Here is a 15897-nt window from a genome sequence, read left to right as displayed (position 1 = left end):
GCCAATACTGAGTAGCCTCTGCTTTAAGATGCGATGATCGACGGTATCAAACGCTTTCGACAGGTCAATAAATAGAGCTGCACAACTCTGCTAAAAAACTCGCCACATCATTCACCACTTTCATTGTGGCAGTGATGGTGCTATGTTGCTTTCTGAATGTTTAGACAGGATGTCATTTGTACATAAAAACACCTCTACCTGTTCACTCACTAGGCGTTCGAGCACCTTAGCCAGAACTGATCATTTAGAGATGGGCCTATAATTATTTAATAAAGTGGCCTCCCCACCTTTTAGTAGAGGCAGGACATACGCTGACTTCCACAATTTTGGAATTGTGTTTGAGCTGAGGGAGAGGTTAAAAAGAGTAGGTGGAGCAATACAATCTGCAGCTATCTTTAAAAAGAAAGGCTCTACGTTGTCCGGGCCAGCCGGTTTCTTAGGATCTAACTTGGTTAAAGCTTCATGAACAACATCAACAGTAAAAGGAGTAAAACTTTCCAACACACGTTTTTCAGAGTCACAGACTGTGGTGTTCACAGAAGCAGAGTTAGTGACAGAATCAAACAGAGAGCCACAGGACACAAAATGCTCATTAAAACAATTTAACATAGTCAGCTCCAGACCTGTACCTTCTGTTTTTAAAATAAATCTTAAAACAACTTTTCATAATGACATACAAATGTGGTATGAAAGACGTGAACATGATATATACATAATTATGTGTTATTGTAATCTTTGCTCTTATTTCTCACCCGCTCTACCATGGACTTTTTCTAGTATATATTTTTGGGAAATTTTACTTTTATGTATTTTTTTATACTTATTTGTTCATGTATGTTTGCAAAATGGTGTCAAGCATAATTTGTCAATCTTTCATTTCAATGTTAGGTGGGTTCCTTTAGCCCTCAGGGGTTTTTGTCATCTATTTGTCTTCCTTTAGGTATTGTATACTTCCTGTGATTTGTTTTATTGTGACAAATAAAGAGCTAGTGCGACGATTATATGATTTTCTTTGTTACATATGCAAATGTCTTTGGATTTTGGGCTGTTAGTCGAATAAAATAAGCCATTTGAAGATGTCTCCTTCGGCTATCTGAAATGATAACAGACATTTTTACAGTGTTATGGACCAAACATTTATAAATTACCTAAGAAAATGTGTGGTGGTTAAGGATAATGAAAACAATTCTTAGTTGCAGCCTTACATCACATATCTACTTCCATCACAGTAAAGTCCTGAATAACAGCATGTTGGCACAATCTATAATGCATGTGCAACAGTGTAGGAGGAAGACCAATAATGACCAGTCAAGTGTGGGAGAGGCCTAATTGTGTTTGTCTGCTAACTTGTAAAAAAAAGAAAAAAGAACAGAAAAAGTAGGCCTATAAATCAATAACACTTTGCCTCAGGATGAAGGAAGCTGCTCCTTACACTGCAGGAAGACCAAACATCCAGCAGTCCTCGCGGAAATGCCCATGCAATTGTCTTCAGGTCTCCTTGTTCGGAGATGAGCGGAGAGACGACGGCATTGCTGCTCCGAGACTGATCACTCACCCAGCCTCTTTCAACCCCAACCCCACCTCCCTCCCTCCTCATAAAACACGCACAACCACGCCTCCGGAGAGGCACGCACCCAAGCGCAGACTCACAGACACACCTCCTCCAGTCCTCCATCACACACAAACACACGTACACACACGCGAAACCAAGAGTGCGAGAGCATCGTCGGGTGAAGACAACATGTAAGGCAGGATGAGGGACGAGTGCTTTGCTCCGGGAGACTCACAGCAGGTCTGGTAGGAGAGAAGCTGCTCCTCGCAGGGAACAAGCTCCACCATGTCCCCCGCATCCGATCTGCTCACTGGCGAGGAGGTAAGGCCCCTCTCGTAAAATCTTTCCTTTTTAAAAAACTTAGCCGAACTCATTCCCTCTATCTCGGCGGGATCCATCCCGGTTTGAATCGGCTGCTTTCTTATTTATCAGCAAATGATGTCATTCGGGGCTCAAAGGCATTAGGTCAGCCGCAAAGGATGGAGGGCCGTTCGTGCCGCAGCACCAAAATAAAAGGGGTGCGTAGAGCAAGTATTTGGTAACGCTTCAAGGCTGAATGCGCCTCGGCATGGCCCCATGGGGACGTTTCAGGCGAATCTGCATCACATTTGGTATTGTCTCAAAAACCTTACAAAATGGAAGAATACAGTCCAAGTTTATAGTTTTAGTCTCACACTAACAACTCAGTCATTTTTTTTATTTAACTGCATGAATAAAACATCACACAACAAAACAAATAAAGCACAGGAAAATACAGCCTCTGGTTCTATAAATAAGCTATTATATCAATATTAAGAGTTTATCTTCTGATAAGGTCAATGTAAAGTTGCACTTGTTGTCACAGATGGATTTTACCCACACACATACAACAATAAGCCAATTATTTGGTTATTTTTTCAGACTGAATTTGTGCCCTAGCTCAGTTTGCAACTCCAGGAGTGTTTCTTTGCTGTGTGCTGTAGCCATGGAGACAATATGTGGCATGTGGTTTTACTTGTGCAAGAAAGTGTAGTCCCTCTATTCAAGAACAGCCTTAGACCATGAGGATGAGTAGAGGAAGAAATGCATGTGTTTAGTTTGCCTGTCCTCTAATTTTAAATACGAATGTGCTATTTAGTCTTATCTTCTATCCTTGCTCATTAACACTTATATATATATATATATATATATATATATATATATATATATATATATATATATGTATAAATATATTTATATACTAGAAAAGTGCGTGTCATGTGTGTCTTTGGTTGTCAGAAGTTTATATTGACCTATTTGAAACCTACATGATTATTTCAGATGTGTTATTAATCTCTAGTGGCACATATATACGGCAATGTGCCTATTGGGACTTGTAGAGCAGCTTAGCCGGGCTTTTCTTTACAGTAGCCTTGCTAAACCATCAATATCTCCTTTTACAACTTAATTTGATAATATGTATTGGATAGCTGTTTGAGTGATGGTTATATACTGTAAATTGTACAAGCGAACTACTCACTGAGTGTTCAGCCTTCCCATCCTGCACCTTATTTGGCCTATTTTGTTACGCTGTTTAATAACATTCACTCACCAAGGCCCATTCCATCTCGCTGACATCTCACCTCATTCATTTAACCTCAGAGAATAAGGAGAATGAAAGCAAGATTAATCTAAGGAACTTTTTTCATCTATATTGGCAAGTTCAAACTTATAAGTACTCCGTCTTTATTTTTATATTATTCACTGATGGGGTATTAGTAATGAATTTATCCCTCCTACATTAGCACAAGTGACATGATATTTGTCCCAGATGGTATTCATATCATAATGACATTCAGCCATTAATAAGATATTACTGAGCATTAGTCACAGCGGTGATGGAGCAGCTGGTCATAGTACAATTACCTGTAGTTTTACGAACAGCAGACTTATTATAAAATATATTTTTATTTAAGCATTTCACAACATTTGGTCATTTGCTCTTAAATTGCAATGCAGTTACTTCATACATTGCCTCTGACACACAAACACTATAACATGATTTAAAAGTATTTATTACTATCGAATGTAATTGGAAAATAATGCTAATAAGAAATATAAGGAGAAAGGGATTGATGTATGAACAAATTATGATCTTAAGTTTAGCTAATTCATCTTCCCACATAAATCGGTGATCTGTTATTCATTTGTAATGCTTTTACCTACTAACATTCATGCAAATCTAGAAATAGTATTTTTAAATGACATGAATAATCTGTGTTTGCAACTGTAGACATTTACTTTATTTTGATTTGGAGCAGCAAAATTCACATATAGGTATCTTATAATATGTCTCTGTAACTTTAAATTCGAAGTAAAGCAGAGAATAACAATGATGGTTTGTCTGTCATGGTTGCTCGTGTGTGAAAGGAGGTGATATTGAGGTGTGTTGTGGAGACAGGAGAGGGAGATGGTTGGTCAGTCCTCTCTCATCACGGTGAACAGATGGTAACTCAGGGTTAGCTCGTGGATGTGTGCCAACAAGGAAGCCCATGACACATACTGTACATCCATTGGGGAAACAGAAACATTATTGTCTTCAAATACAAATATTTCAAGGCCTTTAAAAATACTCAGGATTCTTGAAGCAGAGATTGACAGCAGTTGTGGTTACATCATTTATTTAATATTTGAATAATTCAAACGGTATGAATAAAATATGCTTTGTTGCACTGCCTTTGAAATGAAAAATATATAAAACAAGTATGCCCACTCAGACACACTAGAATGAAAATACACTTCTTACTGTAATGTTGTTAATTGGTTATATATATTTATATATATATTCAAGTTTCAGTTTACATTTAATATATGAACATCTGATTCAATGTGTTTAATACATTGTTGAATACAAATAATTGATTTGATGAATGATTTAAACATGTTAATTGCCATTTTGTTTCATAAACTCATGCGACTAGTTCTTTAAACAACTTTCTCTTTTTTGCAGAACATTTACCTCACCTCTTTACATTAAATTGCATTGAAATGCATTTGTTTTCTTCTCTCTCTTTTTTCTACAGGTTGTGTTGATCTTGAATCACAGTGAATGGAGGTTACTTTAAGATGACAAGAACACATCCCCCAGATATACTGGCATCAACTCTATATCAGGACTTCTCTAATCCCATCACCAACCACACCTTTTCTCTCCACTCCTCCCAGCAATGTGACTTGAAGATGATCGACAAACCAGAAATCATTAACAAAAGACACTGCCGCAGCTTTGACTTCATTGAGTCACTGGATGACCCACAGTCCCTCTCTTCGTCAATGGAGTACCCTTACAAGAGGACTGAGAATCCGACATTAAATAAAGACCGAATGTGGAATGGAATAGATCAACCGGGGTACTTGCGCTTTTCGTCTCCCGATCTGTTCAACACCAGGCAGTTCCAGCAGCAAACCACCCAGGACAAAACAAGCAATCCTACATGGTCAGACTCTAAAAAGAGAACAAGATCTAGAAGTGCTCCAAGAATTAAGTCTACCCTCACTCCTGTGCCCATCTCAGTGTCTCCTCCCAGGGACAGGAACGGGAGGGATGCGTCTCAGGCTGTGTCAGATACTTCTGAAACACATAGAGAATCCTTCTCTTCAAATAAGGCTTTTTTGAATGAGGTGCACCCTATCAAACTGCAGCCTCAGTCTCCTCTCTATGTTTCAGACTGTTTTGATGGGAATAAACCAGATAAACCAGCTATAACCCCTCATGTCAGGTGCCGTGTGGACATTAAACCGGACGCTGCTGTACTGCAGCATACATCTAGGCAGGTTCCCAATGCACGGACTGATCATCCTTGGCAGAGATTCTCCCAGGCCAGTAGCAGTAGAGGTTTGTATGTACCTCGACAGATTGTCTCCTCTCCAACGCCCACTCCTAGCGAATGCTACAGTGGAGATTTTAGACAAGGATACCACTATACCACCAGTATGTCTCCCATCTCATACCAGCATCTAGACATGCAAAGAATGCCTTCACCAACAGCACCATATCTGAGTCAGGAACAAAGAGCTTACTCAAATCCTAATATACCAACTAAGTTCTTCTATACCGAGGACCCTGTTCGGTATCCTGTCCATCCCTACTCTAGAGCATACATTCAGGATGACCGGTCCAGTCTAACCAGCCATGGTAGTACAGTCACTAGTCAGTATGATCCAAGGACTCGATGGGTGCACACCCTTCCTGTCAGGTCCTATTTCACAGAAAACTTTTCTAACAGAGAGCCAGCACACTCTGTATATAATAGGCCTTACTCCACAAGTGAGGCAGGATCATACTTTTCTCAAACTCCGCTGTCTAGATCTTACTATGGAGAGGAGAACCGGTTTGATCCCTACCATATGAGTAACTCAAGGTTGTTTTATTCAAAACCATGCTCTCCTGAGGAGCAGTACTATCCACCAAGGCCATACCATACGGAGGGTCGTCGACGCCCGCGAATGTCGCAGGCCTTTTCAGATGATTGGTATCGCTCAAGTATATCTGGTTACTCTAACCAGTCCTCTCAGCTCACACCACCAAGAGTTAGGCAAGACCCCAGTATTCCTCCGTGGTTTACTAACAGCTGTTCGGAGACGAGTAAACTAGGAGCAGAGGCCAAAAACCACTCAAAGTCTTGGGACAATATTCTATATCCACGGCACGAAAGGGAGCAATCAGTGCCTCGTGGACGGAGCTATGAAAACCTGTTTCATCAAGCAAAGCAAGCACCATCCGTTGATGTGACATCACAGCCTGTTATTCTTAACCTCTCAAGTTCACCAAGGCGCTATGCTGCCCTTTCGCTCTCTGAAAGCTCTTTAGAAAGGGGCTCAAGCAATCCGTGGAGGAATACCAAGAGTGGCCACTGGTTTGTAACTCCTGAGATCACCATAACAGATAATGACATATCTGCCGGCAACAGAAAGCGGCGAGATGTGCACACTGTCAGCTGGGATATGTTGGATGGTGAAAAGAAACCATCTCAGAGAGTATCGCCTCCTAAGCAGCCACAAAACACACCTGACATAACCAAAGAGAGGAAACACAACAACTTCTCCCTCCAGCAGAGTCTAGAGCAACTGGATGAACTCTTAGCTGATTTGGTGATTGATTACAAACCACCAACTAGCAGAAAATCAAGCGTTGACCTTTTAGACCAACTGAAACAACTCATTACTGAAGATGATGGCAAAGACAGGGACTCTTCTGGTATTGAAAACTTCAACTCACAACTCCCATCCTCCAAATCCAGCCCAGACACACTCAAAGACCTTGATAGTGGATGTGATGCTTTTCAAAGGAGTGCAGAAGAATGTTCTCCAGACCATAGCACAGATGAAGACGACACAATGGTGTGCGCTAACAAAAAGTGCAACCGGGTCGAGAGCATGTTCAATGCCTGCTTGTACTTCAAATCATGCCACAGTTGCTACACGTTTTACTGTTCACGAAACTGTCGCAGGGATGATTGGGAGATCCATAAAGAGACCTGTCTGTATGGCCGGGTGACCAGCGTGTGCCGACACTCTCTTAAGTTCTGCAGAGAGAATTCAGAGATCCACAAAGCCTTCTCTCGCGTTGCTAAAGCTGGCTACCTGTCCAGGGGGAGAGGAGTTCTGTTTCTGGGTTTTGCTAATCCAGAGACAGCTGACAACTTTCTCCAAGTGGGGCTTGAGAGCCTCCTCATGTCTCCCACATACTTATCTCTCAGAGAGCTGGATGGCTTTAAGGACAACCTAGGCGAATACTGCAAGGATCTGCAGCTGGCAGGTAATGAGTATGACCCCAATGAATGTTTCCTTCTGAATGTATCTGTAGCTGTTGGTGAACTAGTGCCTAACAGACCTTCACCAAGGGTCCAAGCACCAACAGTTCGAAAATATGCAAAGGTTTCCCTGGCCTCCTCAAGCCCTGACAAAAAGGTACTCAGGAAGGATAGTGAAATGGAAACCCTCATCCTCACTCCGCCTCCAGGCACACCGGACATTGACAAAGAAGGGGAGAAGGGGAGGAAAGCCAGAGAGGTGTGCTTTGTCAACATCCAGCGGGAGCTCAGGACGAGAGGAGTCTTCCTCCGACACGAGTACCCCAAAATCTATAACCAGCTGTGTGAGTTTGTGGAGAGCAACAAAAGGTTCACTCCTACTACAATTTACCCAATTGATCGGAGAACAGGTAAACAGTTTATGTGCATGATCATGGCTGCGTCCGAGCCAAGAACACTGGACTGGGTGGGTACCCCTCACCTCTTGGATGATATTATATAGTAGAGCACTAAACCGTAAAGATTATGATGTCAGCACCTGTACATGCTGTAAATACACGGTGTTGTTTAGCAAATTTGACATTGGGAACATGTTTATATAGTATGTGAACAATCTCTCTTTCTGTCCCTCTCTTCTCTTATTTCTCTCTGTCTCCACACAAACACACACACACACACACACACACACATACACACACACACACACACACACACACACACACACACACACACACACACACACACACACACACACACACACACACACACACACACACACACACACACACACACACACACTGGCCAATATGCTCTCACTTTTAAAGGTTGCCCTATGTTGTTGTTTTTGGCTTGGTTTGGATCCTGTTGCACTCAGAAGAGTTAATAGCCTGCATGTAGACTAGGCAAGTTATCCAGGTGTTTAAGATTTGAACGTGTATGTTTTGTGCAGTTTCAACTGACAATGTATGAAGCACACACTATTTATGAAGTACACATCTCAATGCCAACACAATATAGTAGGCACAGCCTGAAACATTCATCCATTATTGATTTCTCCAACAAATGTTATATAAGAAATGTATATTATACCTTGTTACAGTGGTTGTAATAATACAGCTGTTTCTAAGTATTTTTTCCTAAGTATACTATAGTTATGTGGAAACTTTTTTATTATTGCCATATTCATTATTGTTTGATAGAATATGAAGTACAATCAAACCAACTATTTGTTTCCCACTTCATTAAGATTTTAAGTTGGAACTTATATCATCTTGTGGTAAGACTTGATGTCATTCTCGTAGGAATTGCTTTGTTTGAAAGTGGCCTTCTGTCGGAAAAAAAATGCATTTGACACAAGGCAATGTATGTAATGATTTAGCTATTTCTTAACGCTTGGGAGATCTTGACTTAGGATGTTTGAAATACTGATGTAAATGAACAATTATTTTGCTCAAAGCATGTTATTTTTATTCAGGTATTTTAATATGGATATTGCTTATAATAAAATGTATTATGTTAAAGAGAAACCATTTGATGCTTAGAAATAAAAGAGGTATATTATATATTATATATTGAATATTAGATAATTTGAACATCATGATCATGAGACCTTATTGTAACTAATACACCAGTTATTAAACTATATGCAATAAAAGAGCAACCTTAACATCTATATTGTAAAATGCTATTTTATTATGAATATTAAATAATTCCCTGGAGCCAAGAGCTGCAAAGACTTTGTTTGCACTAAAACATAAATGATAAAACAAGAATGTTCCTAACAGCTGCAGCACTGAACCCAGATATGATGCTATGCCTGCTTCCATTGCCGCTGTTGACTAATCTAAGGTTGCTCTTTTACTTGATTATATATATCTTTGTGCAAGACTTTCTGGAACTTTCTATTTTGTGATGTTTATAACCCATATAAATATATAATAAATGGAATTGAAAGATTTACCTTGTGGCTTTCTATTACTCATCCTCAATACTTCTTATTAGCTATTTGCAGGGTTAGTGTATTTTATGTTATTAGACTACCACCTAGTGGAAAATACATGTATTACTCTTTTCTTTTCAAATAAGAGCAGTGCACCTTATTATTGATTCAAACGGACTTAAAAAACTTCATTTACCAGCTTGGATATTTATTTGAATAAACTTAATTTGTATGTATGCAGGAGTTACATCCAGCATAGTATAGTGGCAGAGTTACAATATAGGCCTATGGCATTATTAAGAATCCTTTACTGAACACATTTTATAAACCCAGTTATAAGTAAAAACTTAAAATAAAACCTAAAAACAACAACTGTATATCAGTAGTGTTTAAAAGCCATAAAGATTATGAGCTATTGTCCTTTTTGTTTCACAATTAGACCTGTTCTGCTAAATCTCAGAATATTTAATTTATCTTATGGTTTTTCAGCTCTGTTTGCAGCATTACATGTCTCATTTTCTATTTAAATAATTTGCCTTGTTCAGTTTTGTTTATCCAATATGTTATTTTCACAGTATATTTCCACATTAAATAAAAATAAATCCAATGCCATAATTATTTGAGTGACAAAGATCTAAACATAAACACATTTAACAGGAGGCCTAGTCAAACATCTCGTAAAGTATGGTGTAGAATAGAATAGGGAGGGATGAAACGCTCTTTAATGGTGACACATGCAGAGCACACAGAGTGCAATTTGTTCTCTGCATTTAACCCATCCTAGTACCAGGAGTCTAGTAGGAGCAGTGCAGCTATTGTACAGCACCCGGGGAGCAATGGGAGTGAGGGGGGAAGGGGGGTGTCCAGTGCTTTGCTCAAGGACACCACGGCAGGGCAGGAGGTGAACTGGGACCTCTCCAAGTAGCAGTCCACACTCCTTATTTTAGGTCTGGTCAGGGACTTGAACCGGCGACTCTACAGCTCCCAGTCCAAACCCCAACTGATTGAGCCATTGCCGATATTTTGGAGAGACTGAGAAGCAAACATTGTTATATTTCATGATGAAAACCATAGAGGGCCTCAACATTTAAGGTGAGGATATTCACAGAAATGAATAAGAAAAATCACATAAGATTACGTTATAGTGTGTGGTTTCAATTTAATTATCTGACAGAAATTGCAAGAAGTTACTCAAGTGAAAGTACAAAAGTATTAACATCAAAATAAACTTAAGTGTTCATTATATCTCACGTAATTATTCTAAATCTGCAAAGTAATAAAGGGATTAAACAAATGTAGTGGAGTAACAGCACACTTTTTTTTACCTCTGAATTGTAGAGGGGTAGAGGGGGGGGGGGGGGGTATTGCTCGTGAATTAAATTCAGTTTTCCTCACAAACACTGCGCTAGTGTATTGTCAAAGGGGGAGCCTCGTTGCGTTTATTTATTTATTTTTTCCATTTTTATTTTGTAATCATCTCGCGACCCCCACTCGGGGTCTCGCCCACTTTGGGAATCCCTGTTCTAGAGAAAGGGACCTACAAGAACCCAAAATTGTACATTAAGTACAGTACTTGAGTAAATGTAGTTAGCTACTTTACACAGCTGTGTGAGGGTTAGGCATGAATGTTTTTAAGACTGTTTTCTGTTGGTAGGTAAAGCTTCCGTTAACAGGCCTTTGCGCATGCGGGTTGCGCAGGTCTCCTCGTGATGACAGCAAATGACAGCACTGTTCGCTCCTGCAGAAGCCAGGGTGAGACGGCTAACCGCCAGCAAACAGCTCGTCTGATCCGAGAAATCTGATGATCGGCTGTGTTTAGTTAAAAAGTGGACAACCAGTACACGCGTATAACGTTTGGTAAGTTGCTGAATTTAAGTTGGCATGTTTGTATTGATCATATTTGATCACTCAGGAGCTTGCAGCCTAAAGCTAAGCTAACGTAGCTAACTAGCTTAACGTTAGCTTACCCTAGTTTACTAGCAAGTGTTAGCCGTGTTTAACTAGGTTTACGTTAGCAGGCTGCTGTTGCGGTTAGCCAGAACACCAGTTTGCTGTCTGTTCACGAATCACTGCAGACACAATTGCCAACCAAGCTAACAGCTGGGTTTTGTTAGTTTCCGTCATAGCATTTAGCTGACCTAACGTTAACTACGTGTTTTATTTGATAAGATTCCGAGATCGTCTGGTGGTAATCAAAGCTGAGGTAACCTAGCAGTCACAGACCTGAACTTAAACTAACCATTTTGATTTGTTCAGTTAAATATCTGTTAACGACAATACCAGCAAATCAAGGACGCTATACACTTGTATATTAGCACATACAAATGTTTCAGCTTATTGTGTCAATGTTCCCACCCTCATTCCGAGTGTGAGGGTAATGTTTAGCTAAAGTTGTTAGCCTAAAAACATAACCACTGAAACACTATTTGTAACGTTAAGGCTTGTAAGGCCTTGGGCAATAGCAGCATACTGCCATTTAACATAATTAATGTTTAAACACTGGATATTAACGATAAGATAAGATAGTACTTTATGGATCCCAATTTGGGATATTGTTGCTCTTAGTAGCATATAGGTAATTGCCTTCCCATCTGTCCAATATAACCGTAGTAATAAGTCATAGACAAATATATGTTATTTTATTAAGTTAAAAGGGTAAATATTTGCTGGGTTACTTCTTGTCAGACATGAGATTTTGCAGCTTTTCTCAGTTTTAGATTACAAAATTGAATAGGTTTGTGTTTTTCTCAGAAAAAATATTTTAATAATAGAATATTTTAATAATTGCTCAGTGCAATTGTGACCCAACGCCTAAATTAAAGGAACATGTTATTATAACAACCCAAACATACAGTTATTACCTTGTTCTTTTCTGAAAACTGGTCCTGAATTACTGCCCATCACAAAAGCGCTACATTCTTTCCCCATGCCACATTACGAAGCAAATCATGCTTTTACCTAATTTCCTCACAAGTTGGTGTCACTCACTTTGTTGTATGATTAAGTCTTAATCCTGGAGTGAGGCTTGGTCAACAGGAATTTCTTCTTCTCTTCTTTCTTCTGTTTGATGGCAACATATTGCCTGGTTCACACTCTTTTTGCTTGCTAACTGGATTTCTCATAATTGATCAGAATAGGTTCATTGTATGTCTGGATACAAAATACTAAAGCCCGACATGTATATTTATATATATAAATATACATTTCGCACAATATGCATTTTCCGCTGTTTGCTTCACTCTTTCATGACAGAAATCATAAAGATTTTGGTTCGGGTAAAATGTTTGTCTTCATACTACACATTCCAATTTGGATGTTTTCATAATTTGAAGCCATATTCGTCCCTTTTTCATATTGAAAGCAAGAATACACTTTTTGCCCATTTCCTTTCTCAGAGCCAACCTAATAGTTCATTCTGGTGCTCCTCATCAACTGGTGCAATCAAAGACCTCTAAGAGTAGGAATTTGCCCTCAAGACAGCAGATAAAATGACAGCACCTCAGGTAAACTGGGTTAAGTTCCATGATACCTGAGTCTGCAGTACAAGTCGTAACATTAAACTCCAGCCGATGATAGAACTGCCTACAGTGACCCATGTTAATGGTACATACTGTTATCCATAAAGCTTGCATGTTATTCCCTGTGATTAACTATATCCAAGGTGATAACAATGACAAACAACGTCGTTTAATCAGGAAGTCCAGCTTAAATACTGTTTTCTATACGCATTATCGAGGAGTCACGAGAATCGGTCTTATCTGCCCTCTCTACTGTGTTTGTTGTAGAAACATAGATTTAGCACGATTCTGCATTATGTTTTTTTTCAGTTGTTGCCACAAACAGAGCTTGTTGTGCCCAAACTGGAGGACATTATCAAACATTCCTTTTGGGGAGTGGTGGCCTTAAAGTTAGAGAAGTGAGCTTTGTGGCTATTATGTTGCTTATCAAGCCCACAGACTGGCCGGATACATCTGGGTGGTAGTAAGATCAAAATGCTCAAAGCTAGCTTTCAATGCTTGACAGTTATTATGGATTTCAATCGGCAGTCAGGGTTTAATAGCCAGCCCGAGTCGGGAGAAAGTTCACTCTCAAACCTCATGTACTTGGTCTCCTTGCTGAGCAATGTAAGACATTATCGGAAAGGGAAGTGTGAAGAGGATGTTGGCTCAGAAACATGAATACCTTTTTTGTAGAAAGTGAAATCCTTTGAACAGCTATAAAAAGCACTTTGTTCCGTTGGTCGGTCTGTGGGTGTGTGGGAGGAGTGGGCTGTGTTCCAAACACCTTTACGGTGCTAGGATATTTCCATATTTAGTGCTGTTTTGATCTATGCATTTTCAAAAACCATATCCAACTTTCAAACCGTGTCACTACATAACTTGGAGTGAGACTTGCCTGTTGCATTTGAAATCCTCTGTGTTGTCTTTGACCTGTCTCTTATGATACCTTGTCGTTGTGATTATAGTGCTTACACCGATGTTATGGGTGAACCATTGGTCCTTTTTTGTTACTCTGGCTCTTCTGCCACAATCCCTCTCACACAACTACAAAGGTTGCAGATTATGCCTCACACTGTTTGGTTTCTCTTCTGCTTTAGAGTTCCTCAGTGCTCTCCATGACTGACTCACCAGGTGGCTTTATGCTGTTTTTTGTGTTTGAGCTGATGGACACAGGAGGGCACGACAAATGCCAGTTAACCTCTCTACTAGCCACTTAATAGCCTAGTTGTTTTTCACTTCCTTCCAAGTATGTGAGGAATGTGCTTGTTTAAGAAACATGAGTGTATGTGGAAGTGCACCCTGAGTGTTCTCAGTAGCCAGTTACCTGTCAATTCATTCAGCTCTAAAATGAAAGCAAAAAATAAATCTAAGACAAAATGTATCTGTTTTATTAGACTTTTATAAGATCCACCCAGATCGATTGATATCCCCCCGAAAAGGGGTCTCCTTAAGTGCAGCTCCCTTTTGTGGTGTCTTTTGGACTGCTTTTCTTTTTTTTTTAAATCAAAAAGCAGCTTGAAGAGCTTGGACATTTGTAAATTGTGATGGTTATTCTTCACACATTTCTGACATTTTAGAGACAAAATATAAGTTGATTAAATAGGAAAAATAAATGCAGATACTCAATAATGCAAATAAACATTAGTTTCACACCCAGTTAGCACCCCACTCATGTTATCCTCATGACCTTTTTATGAGAAAAATGTACCTGCAAAGCAAAAGTAATTCCATTTATAATATTAATGACTTAAAATTATGAATCCATAATTTTTTAATAGCAAATGTTTGTATTTTTAACTGATAAATAACTTAGATTTCGTCAAATGCACCCAGGACGCAGCTGTATCCTGCTAAGAATATGCATTTTTTACAAATCATAAAAACAAACATTCGGAATGCGTAAAAGAGAGATTTTCAACTAAAATGGATTTTTTAACTTGACCTGTTTTTGACAAAAGGGATGACACTCTATCAGTCATTAGAGATCGGTTATCACAACACTGTTTATTCTTGGTTTGCCAAGGGAGTTCAATATGGAGCCTATTATTATGCGTTTGAATCCGCATAACCAATTTGATTTGTCAGACACATCATATCTAACGTCGTGGTTGTCTGTTAGCTTGTGGACAATGGCACTGCCTTGCAGCATTCCCACTCTCTGGCACTTTTCTCCAGTCTAGTGTCATTGTCCTCCCAGAGCCATAACTCACAGTTAAATCTGAGTTTGCTATGTTTGCATACAGCCACAAAAAGGCTTTTGTGCAAAGGATGCACCTAGAAATCATTCAGATTTCATGCACTCGGCTTGGTTTGTATGTCTTGGCTGTGTATATCTGGAAAATGAAAAGTGATTTGCATAATGTGCAATGTAGCATCTCCTGAAGCTTGTGAACAGCGTGCTTTTGTTGTTGTCATTGAGGCAGCGTGTGAAGCACATGGAATGCAAATGATCACTTCCCTTGAATGACCCAAACATCATGTAGTTACTTTCCAATGCAGCTTTACTCTACGAATGAACATTGACACTGTTTGCACATTTTATAATTTCAATAGTACATTTCAACCACATTTTCCGAATCCTTACTTTCTTGGGTTTTTCTATCAGGCAAGTACCGGTACACATACTAGACAGTCCCACAGCGTTGTTACAAGTTTAAGGCTGCATAGTTACAACAATGACATGCTGTTAAACTGACAGGAAAAATGCTGTTTTTACTCTTTGATTGACGTGTCTTTTAAAAACATTCTGGGAGTGCACTGTGTTGAATCTTAAAGGAATACTTCAGAATTGTTGTGATTTACTTACATTGGAGGACTTTAAGGAGAAAGATAAAAAATGATGGTCTGAAGCAGCAGATGTGTTATCATGATCACTTCTTAAATGTTTATCAATGTAAATGTCTGGCTAACGATTCCAAACCCAATCAACAATGATAGAAAACAGAGAAAAACAATAAGTCCATTCATTGAACAAGCCAGAACAGAGATTGCTTGGTGTTTTTCTATGAGAAATGACTTCAATAAGAATCCACTTTCAAAATGGTTATTATACAATTTTTGAGGATTGACTAATCCATTGCTTGTCTACTGTTTCAACTCAAAACAAAGCCTCTTTTTCATACATCTGTAGTTCCA

General features: G+C 39.2%; 2 protein-coding genes across 2 annotated transcripts in view; both read left to right on the top strand.

Annotated features, from left to right (window-relative positions):
* Nucleotides 1–1613: 1613 nt before the first annotated feature.
* unm_hu7912 (un-named hu7912) lies at nucleotides 1614–9280 on the top strand. Its single transcript, XM_079689129.1, has 2 exons — nucleotides 1614–1873; nucleotides 4594–9280. Exon 2 carries the CDS (start codon nucleotides 4637–4639, stop codon nucleotides 7823–7825), a length of 3189 nt encoding a protein of 1062 aa, XP_079545255.1. The 5' UTR covers nucleotides 1614–1873; nucleotides 4594–4636; the 3' UTR covers nucleotides 7826–9280.
* A 1691-nt stretch (nucleotides 9281–10971) lies between these two features.
* gapvd1 (GTPase activating protein and VPS9 domains 1) overlaps nucleotides 10972–15897 on the top strand; it is a gene marked incomplete at its 5' end in the record, with an annotated part of 25397 nt that continues 20471 nt past the window's right edge. The window contains one exon of the mRNA XM_079687118.1: nucleotides 10972–11014. Coding sequence (XP_079543244.1) covers nucleotides 10972–11014 — 43 coding nt within the window. The remainder of the gene's footprint in view (nucleotides 11015–15897) is intronic.

Source organism: Notothenia rossii (assembly GCF_949606895.1).
Source record: "Notothenia rossii genome assembly, chromosome: 6".
NCBI classification, from domain to species: Eukaryota; Metazoa; Chordata; class Actinopteri; order Perciformes; family Nototheniidae; genus Notothenia; species Notothenia rossii.
This window is presented reverse-complemented; position numbering and strand designations above follow the sequence as displayed.